General features: G+C 34.5%; 1 protein-coding gene across 1 annotated transcript; it reads left to right on the top strand.

Annotated features, from left to right (window-relative positions):
* Positions 1 to 1,122: 1,122 nt before the first annotated feature.
* LOC143546747 (uncharacterized) lies at positions 1,123 to 7,174 on the top strand. Its single transcript, XM_077038340.1, has 3 exons — positions 1,123 to 1,147; positions 6,376 to 6,872; positions 6,980 to 7,174. The coding sequence occupies exons 1-3, from the start codon at positions 1,123 to 1,125 to the stop codon at positions 7,172 to 7,174; spliced, it is 717 nt and encodes a 238-aa protein (XP_076894455.1).
* Positions 7,175 to 8,386: the final 1,212 nt, after the last annotated feature.

Here is an 8,386-nt window from a genome sequence, read left to right as displayed (position 1 = left end):
CGAAGGTTTGTTCCAACAACTTTGTGAGCCAAGAACTTGGTTTGGATCTGGTCCGTTTCGTGCATCGGACAAAATTTCGACATCACCAACTCCTTAAACTCATTCCAAGTCTAACTATACATAACTTCCCTTCCTCTACTCATCATCAATGTGTTCCACCACTCTAATGCTTCGCCCTTGAACATCAGGGCAAAGTATTGAAGCTTTTCCTCCTCCGTACACTTGCTCGTGATAACAATCGTCTCCATCTCTTCAAGCCACCTTACGATATTGATGGCTCCCTTGTCACCGTGAAATTCTTTTGGCCCATAATATTTAAAATCTTTAAATGAACACCCACTAATTTTCATCCTTTTGAATTCTTCTCGAACACCCTTATCCGCGTTGGACTCATGCACACTTTCTTCAATACGAGACGGGTGTAGACGGGATTTTATGGATTTTGAAGGATGAACGGATTGAGAGTTTCTAGTTTGAGAATGTTTAGTTTGTGATCGAAATTCAGATTCTTCCCTAACAACTTTTTAATCATCTGTTGTATTTGATTCATGTACTTATCGGGAATCGGTTCCTCTCGTTCTTTTTCAGGACCTTTCCCTTTTGCTTCATGTCTTTCGGCTTCCTTTCGGGAGGCCTCTCGATTATCACTTTGTCGAGACATATTTTTATCTTTTATTCTTTTTATCTAAAATTTTAACACATTTCTTTTCTTATTATACAAGTTTATTTATTTCACATTCATATACATATCATAAATGATATGTATATTATTTTACAACAAACTTATAGATCCTATCCTTATTACATATGATACACTTATCATACAAACTATATTACACACATAACTTCATCTCTTAAACACACCATTTTCATTTTCTCAATCCTTCATAAACTTCTTCACAACTTGAGTGAGCTTGTTGCATTTACGAAGAAGCTTGTCTCCTATCTTCTTCTTTCTCTTCTCATCCACAGCAATCTTTTTCCTAAGGTCATCAGTTTCGTGCAAGGCTCGGTCCAAATGTTCCTCCTGGGACTGAGGCATGTCAGTCGGATACCCATATCTTGGAGGTGGGTCGCGGTAACCCATCATCACAATATCGTAGTGGTTCTTGGGATCAGGGTATGGAGTTGCCGTCTCATCAGATTGGTAATTAAGTATACTCATTATACTTAAATAATATATTTTATAACAAAGAATAATTATATATATATATATATATATATGTTCACATATATATTTTTATCTTTCTTTTCTTTCTTTTCTTTTGTTATATCTTTCTTTGTTTATCGAGAATAACTTCGACTTAGGTATTAAGCCATTATAATATTTTATTATTATTTTGGTCGGGCATTATGCCTGCCTTTGTTGGCTTAAAACACCCTAGTCACTTGGGCAGCACTTCGACGCTACTTGCTTTTCAATTCTCACTTGATCAACACTTTCTTCCACACTTGGCACGTTTCTCGAGACACTAACACTCTTTGGCACGTACTTCGAGGTAAACGTCGGGGCAGCACCTTCTCCTTGTCGGGGATTGACACGTTTATCGAGGTATAGCAAGGAAAACGAGGTAACGGGGTATGTTTTTCGAGGTGGAGCGTTGGCACGTTTTACGAGGTAGTGAGAGGTTAGAGAGAGTAAATGTGTGAGATTTTGTGAGTTGGGAATGAATCCCGTGGCTGCTATTTATAGAGCCAATTTTGGACCCTATCGCGATACGCGATGGGTCACTTGGCAGCCCTATTGCGTATTGCGATATAGGCCTGCTGAGTCAGACAGTAGACCTGCCACGTGTCGACACGTGGCAGGCGCCACCACACGTGGTGACACGTGGTGAACGTGTTGCCACGTGGTGACACGTGGCGGCAGACGTTGCCACCGTGTGCCACGTGGCACACGTGTCATTGTCTTTCAGACACCCCATCACGATACGCGATGGGTGTCTTTCTTGACCTGTCGCGTAGCGCGAGGGGTCAAGAAATCAGAATTTTCATTTTACCCCCTGAGGTTTGGAAAATGACAGAATTGGTCCTTTAACTTTGGAAATTTACATTTTTGGCCCGAAATTTACGTGATGTTACAGCTGATGACGGGGGTAGCCCAAGGAAATAATAAAATGACTGAAACACATTAACGCTAAAAGGGTTAAAAGGTTAAAAGCTTCGTTTCCCGCCCAAACTTATGTAAACAAGTACCCACGTGCTACAGTACGATGTCAAATCACTGTTCACATCCTTGTCCCCTTTGACCAAAGGACATGCTCAGATAAAGTATTATTATTTTAACTATGGACCAACGGTCCAAATCTTCCCGCCCATAAAGGTCAACTCTCTATGCAAACAAGAGGCTAAATAGTTTAGTTAACTGGACTAATAGGCTTACATCTCTTCACCTATATATGAGATGCTTAGTCACAAACAAGAGAACAACATATTTAGGCAGATAACACCATCTCCCTGATCTTCTCTTCTTCCTTGAGAAATATGCTCTTAGCTTATTTCTTTCTTACTTCAATAACTTCATAGCTTCACCATGAATATCATCCTAAAACCGATTCCAAACATCACGGTTCTTGATCTTCGGTGAGTTATAACAAACAACTAACTAGTGAACCTCCTTCTACGTTTTGCAAACGTAGAGGGACACCACGACCTGCGTTAGGCTAACCTGAACCCTTGAAGCCTGTTAGCCTAACCAGTCCATTCACTATCATTGGTCTTATCTTTGTTGTAGCAACAATCATTATCATTGTACTCAGTATATCACAACAATAGCAAAGCTATGGTAAGGTCTGAGGATGATAAGATGTAGACAGTCTTACCTCTACCCTAAGGGGATAGAGAGGCTGCTTCCGATGAAACCCCCGACATATATCAAAATAGTTTTAAATAAATTCACAATGTTAGAGACATGTATGGTCTTAAGTGATATTCAACTTATCACTTGAAATATTCATGTCTAATGACGAGGTAACCTCAACTATGCATCAATAGAGGCAAGTATAGCCTCATTTGAACATGTGAAGCCTCACTAAGGATTATGATAATATCAAAGAACATATCAAATTTCTCTTGCCGAGAAGACATTACCTATGATATATGAGAACTTGAATTACAAAGCAATAGGTTATGAGGCAAATTGTAGTCTAAGGAAAGGTGCATAAGAGCTTCAGAAGAGTCAAATTGTTTCACTAAAATATACTAGAACACCACTTTTGAGGGGTAAGCTCATGTCTAAAGTAGACACACTACCCTTGAATGGAACGTAGACAACAACCTAGGATGGTATTATCTTTCGATTCTCCCACTTTTAAATACGTGACTAAAACATCAAATGTATTCACCCCATTCATTCTCTACTTACTATCACTCTCAATTTCATTTTTGCTAATAACTTATCAGAGGAGTAATCTCCAATAACTCTCTTGTTGAAGGTTGAGCACATGAGACTCCCTATGCGGTTAGACTAACAATTTTTAATTCTTACTAGATAGTAGATTCATTATAATCTGAACAAGATCGTTCTTAGTGTCACCTTATAGCAACAAACCCGTTTACCCAAACAATACATGTAAATACCGTCTCTTTTTTATGTGTTTAGTTTCGTTTGATTTTGGTTTTGTAATCTATTGATCCATCAACTTTTTAGTCTTAGTATTTCTAATTCTCTAGGTTATCAAATTTGTACAAAATAAAAAAAGGTGTATTGGTTTTATTAATCTCAATTATCATCTTTTGGTTGTTATTGGTCATAACTAACGAATTGGCTGCTGACAATCCCATATTTTAACGTATTTGTTCCCAACGGTCAGCGACTAACATAATCCTAACATCGCTAGTTCCATATCGTCGGAAAACACTGCCGAAAAACTCAAAATTTTCGGGAATACTTAACATTTATGTCCCAAACATCTTTGTAACATTGGATCGGACCTTTAGAAACATCTTGTATTTAGTAAAAACGCTAATTATTGAGGCCGTCGGAACCCTAAAACCATCGTCAGAATCGGTTGGTAATGCTCAAGCGGTGGTGGTTGGTTGGTGGTGAATCAGTTAGTGGTGATGGCAGTGTTCATGTTGAGTTTTCCGGCAAAAAAAGGGATTTTTCCGGCCAAAATCGTTTTCAGGCGACTTGCAAGTAACGGCGTTAGGATTATGTGAGTCACACACTGTTGGGAACAAATACTTTAAAATGTGGGACCGTCAGAGCCAATTCGTAAGTTGGACCCATAGCGACCAAAAGATGATAGTTGAGATTAATAAAAATCAATATATCAATAAAAGATAGTAAGAAAATATACTTGAAAATCTTAACAATATTTTTTAACAAAATTAATGGGTATATTGGTACCCGGTGGGTAGTGAGTAATTAGGTATGCTGGTACCCTAGTGTCGGTATCATACTAGCACCGTAACAGACAGAACTAATACCGAATTCTTGTTGCATCAAAAGATTGACCTAAAATTCATTTAACTTCAAGTTTATAAAGCCCGTTGAGTTTTTGTTTGAAAGAATGTCAAGTTATCAAAATGACAATGAACTTAGCTTGAAGTCTTCAAGTTAAATTCAAACTTGTATTGCTTGCTTATGAGCCTCTTAGATGGGTTTCGCTAGTAATATATAAATTTTATAATTTAGATTCATAAGTATATTCTGAAAATAATTTTGTTAAATTATTGATAATGTTTGGCCTAATTTAACTCCAGAAAACAGAATCATAATCAATTTGTCCAGCACATCCAACTATCCAAAAAACAGAATCATAACTCGTTTTGTAATGTTAAAGTGACACCTTTTATTCATCTCAAAATGAAATGTAAAATATGTAGGTAAAAATTCAATATTAATTTGTTTTAGCCACTTATAATTAACTATCATAAAGTATCTAAAAAAATACTTTAATTGCAAGTAATAATTGATATATTCAAGGGTATATATACAAGTGAACAAAAGGGTCAGACCCGTGAGACTTGACCCAAACATGTTTAATGTTATTCTCAGGGCCCGAAACTGACCATTTAGTAAATAACTGGTTCTGATCGGTTAAAATCTCATGAATCTTACCCGGTTTATGCTCACTTCTACTCTAGATATATAGATTTATGGCTAACATCGAAAGTCAAATCTTAAATTTGTTGAAAATGGATGTTAAAAAATATTGACCAAATAATTGTCAAATAGTGTTTACCTTAACTACATATATTTAAACCCATGTTAAATAGTGATTTAATATTCTTCGGAAATTTATCTACATGACCGTTTCCAAGAAAGATTAAAATATTTTGGGTCGAAGGCAAAAAATATTTTAGGCCTTAAATAAAAGTAGTATTTTACGGGTTTAAATAATTTAATTTTTAAATAAGCTTACTTGGTTATATTTGGATTGTGTAAAAGCTATTGTACAAAATTAGACTTAAACATGTCTCAAATGAGACTAGAACTCCCAACCTTTTGGTTGGGAGTCATATATTGCTACTAGATTAAGCTAGTTATTATGTAATTGAGTTGAAACATTATATATACATATTGTTGTTCATAAAAGCACATATAAATTTTTCAAAAAAAAAAAACCAGCCAAACACACAACACCCCCCCCCCCAGGTTCGCCCTTGTTTTTCTACTATTAATATGATTAGAAATAAACTCATATAAGACTTTTGTTATCCCACCTTTTATGATGTGGTGATAAAGGTGTTGTATTACTTAATAAAGACTACGGTTTGAGTTTCACGACACACAAAGATGAAGAATAAAAAAAATTGGCTGTTAAAATTTTTCTCAAGAATTTTGTTTAAGCAAACATTATAATATTATTTTACATATAATGATATTCCTAAAATTGTTTTATTCATAGTTTTTCATGATGTGCCCGTTATTGAACTGAATCTTATGGATCTATTGGTATAATCGTTTTAAAAACCCAATGTATTCGTAACTAATTTATTTAAAACTTTAAAACATATATAATTATTTAAAGTAAAATATGCAAATTTACATTTTTAACTAATTACGAAAAATATAATAAAAAAATAATACAAAGTTTGTAGGAGCAAATGATATTTGTAAAGGAAAAAAACATTTTTTTCTAAATTCCGTCCAACACCAATTTTGTTCACTAGTTTAACTAGCAGGAGATTAAAGAGTACGGAAAATGATTGTAGACGGTTTGTGATTCGGCTATGACATTCTTTTTAAAAGTTTGAGACACCGTTTGATATAACAATACGATTATATCACCTACACGGTGTGGTTATCTCATTTTACATGGTGTGGATAAATGTACAATAAATTAACACATTAAAGATGCGTCATGAGTGCAAGTCTAAAATGGTAGTTGATCATTAGTAAACAATGTTGCGGTTATCCTATAATAGACAATGTTAAAGGATTGATTGTTAAGCCTTTGTCTGCGACTCGTTGGAAAAGTCGGGTTAAGAGTGTGAAACCTATTAGATTTCAACTATCGGATGTAAGAGAAGCTTTGCTTGAGGTTAGGGACACCGGAGGTGATCCTAAGACAACAAGCGATGCTAATTCATTAAAAAAGAATGAATTTAGTGATTTTGAATTTATAGTATCAATCATTATATGGTATGAAGTATTATTAAACGTGAATGTGGTGAGTCAAAAGTTGCAATCCGAGGATATGATAATTGATGATGCTATTGATCAAGTGAAGAAGTTGATTAATTACTTCAAGAAATATAGAGAAGTGGGGTTGTCTAAGGTGATCAATGAAGCTAAGGAAATTACAATTGAATTTAGTGTTGATCCAATATTCAATCAAAGGCGTCTGATTCGAAGAAAAAAAACAATTTGGGAGACTTCAATTGGAGAAGATGCTTTATTTTTAGCGAAAGAGGATTTTAGAGTAAATTGCTTTTTATGTATCGTTGATCAAGCGATTTCATCTCTTGAAAAATGATTTGAACAATACCATCAATAAGAAAACTATTTGGTTTTTTGTTTCCTAAAAAGTTGAGGGAACTTGGAGAAAAAGATCTTAAATCACGTTGTTATTGTCTTCAAGATGCATTGAAGAATGGTGAAGAATCTGATATTGATGCTGAAGAACTTTATGGAGAGCTGAAGTTGTTTGAGACCTTTTTACCTAGTGATGGCATAAGTCCTTTAGATGTTTTAAACAATCTGAAACAGGTCCATTTATACTAATGCGTAATTTTATTATTTGTTTACCTTGTCAAATTATCAGGGGGTGTTTGGCCTAGCTTTTATTTTTATGCTTGTGCTTATATATTAAATTAGCTTATAGCTTATTTTCTATTATTATGAAAACTCTTTTTAAGTGTTTAGGTTAGCTTATATTCTATAAGTTAATTATGTGTCTTAATAAGTTGTTAAATCTACAATTCTTTAATTTGTTAGAGTAATAAGTTGCTTTAATATTTACTAATCCACCATCATTTGAGGATAAATGAGTAATTTACACCCTTAAACAAATAAGCTTAATCAAATAAGCTAAAAAAACCATCTTCAAATGAGCTTATATAAGCTAATAAGCATAATCTAAAAAAGCTAAGCCAAACACCAAGTTAAGCTTATTTTGTAAAAAAAAAAAAAACTATAAGCTTTGTTAAAAAAGCTAGGCCAAACACCCCGTTAATTCTTTTGATGCTTTAACAATATGAAGCAGGTGGATTCTTACCCTAATGCATTAGTTGCATATAGAGTGTTGTTGACTATTCCTATAACAGTGGCATCGGCAAAACGAAGTTTTTCAAAGTTGAAGTTGTTGAAGACCTATTACGATCATCAATGTCCCAAGAAAGACCATAGATTACAAAGAGTTAATCGAGGGTTCTGCTTCCAAAAATGCCAAAAGAGCATCACAATTCGTTTAAGTACTTTTGTTAGTTCATTTTACTTGAAAAAACCTTTTGTTTTGTATTTTAGTGTCTTTTGTTTTTCATGTCCCATGCCTTAGTTTTTTTTTATATATTCTCGGAGACGGCCCTGATCCTATTTTACATGGTGTATATATATGTGCTAGAAACCTCTGTAAGTAAGGAACACAAATACGTATATGTGTGGCCTTTTTATCGTTTGCTACAATTTGGGACATATGTAGCATAGGTTGAGGGGTATCACGTAATGCTTGTAAGGTAGTTGACATGATACATGTCAAGGGGTCCTGCTTTTCGATTGTCTAGCTGCTATAATTCAAAGAAAGCATGGCTTGCCTCATTTATTGATTGGCCATAAAGTCAGATGTTGGTTTTCTTAATTCGGGGTGAACGACCTAGAATAAGAACACATATATTGAGATGATGTGATTTTACCTCAACTTTTATTTTCTGGTTATATATTCAGATTATTTTGAGTAGACAAAAAACTTTGCTTATTCTTTTTTAAATTGTGAATAAC

Source organism: Bidens hawaiensis, unplaced genomic scaffold, assembly GCF_021521415.1.
Source record: "Bidens hawaiensis isolate Kalapana, Puna unplaced genomic scaffold, B.hawaiensis_p1.1 tig00014463_1, whole genome shotgun sequence".
Taxonomy (NCBI): domain Eukaryota; kingdom Viridiplantae; phylum Streptophyta; class Magnoliopsida; order Asterales; family Asteraceae; genus Bidens; species Bidens hawaiensis.
The sequence above is the reverse complement of the archived record's forward strand: the minus strand, read 5'-3'. Positions and strand labels throughout refer to the sequence as shown.

Coding starts and splice junctions, on each gene's coding strand:
- LOC143546747 (XM_077038340.1), top strand. CDS start 1,123: ATGGAGTTGCCGTCTCATCAGATTG. Junction 1,148..6,375: donor GTTGCCGTCTCATCAGATTG/GTAATTAAGTAT, acceptor ATCCTATAATAG/ACAATGTTAAAGGATTGATT. Junction 6,873..6,979: donor TAGCGAAAGAGGATTTTAGA/GTAAATTGCTTT, acceptor TTTCCTAAAAAG/TTGAGGGAACTTGGAGAAAA.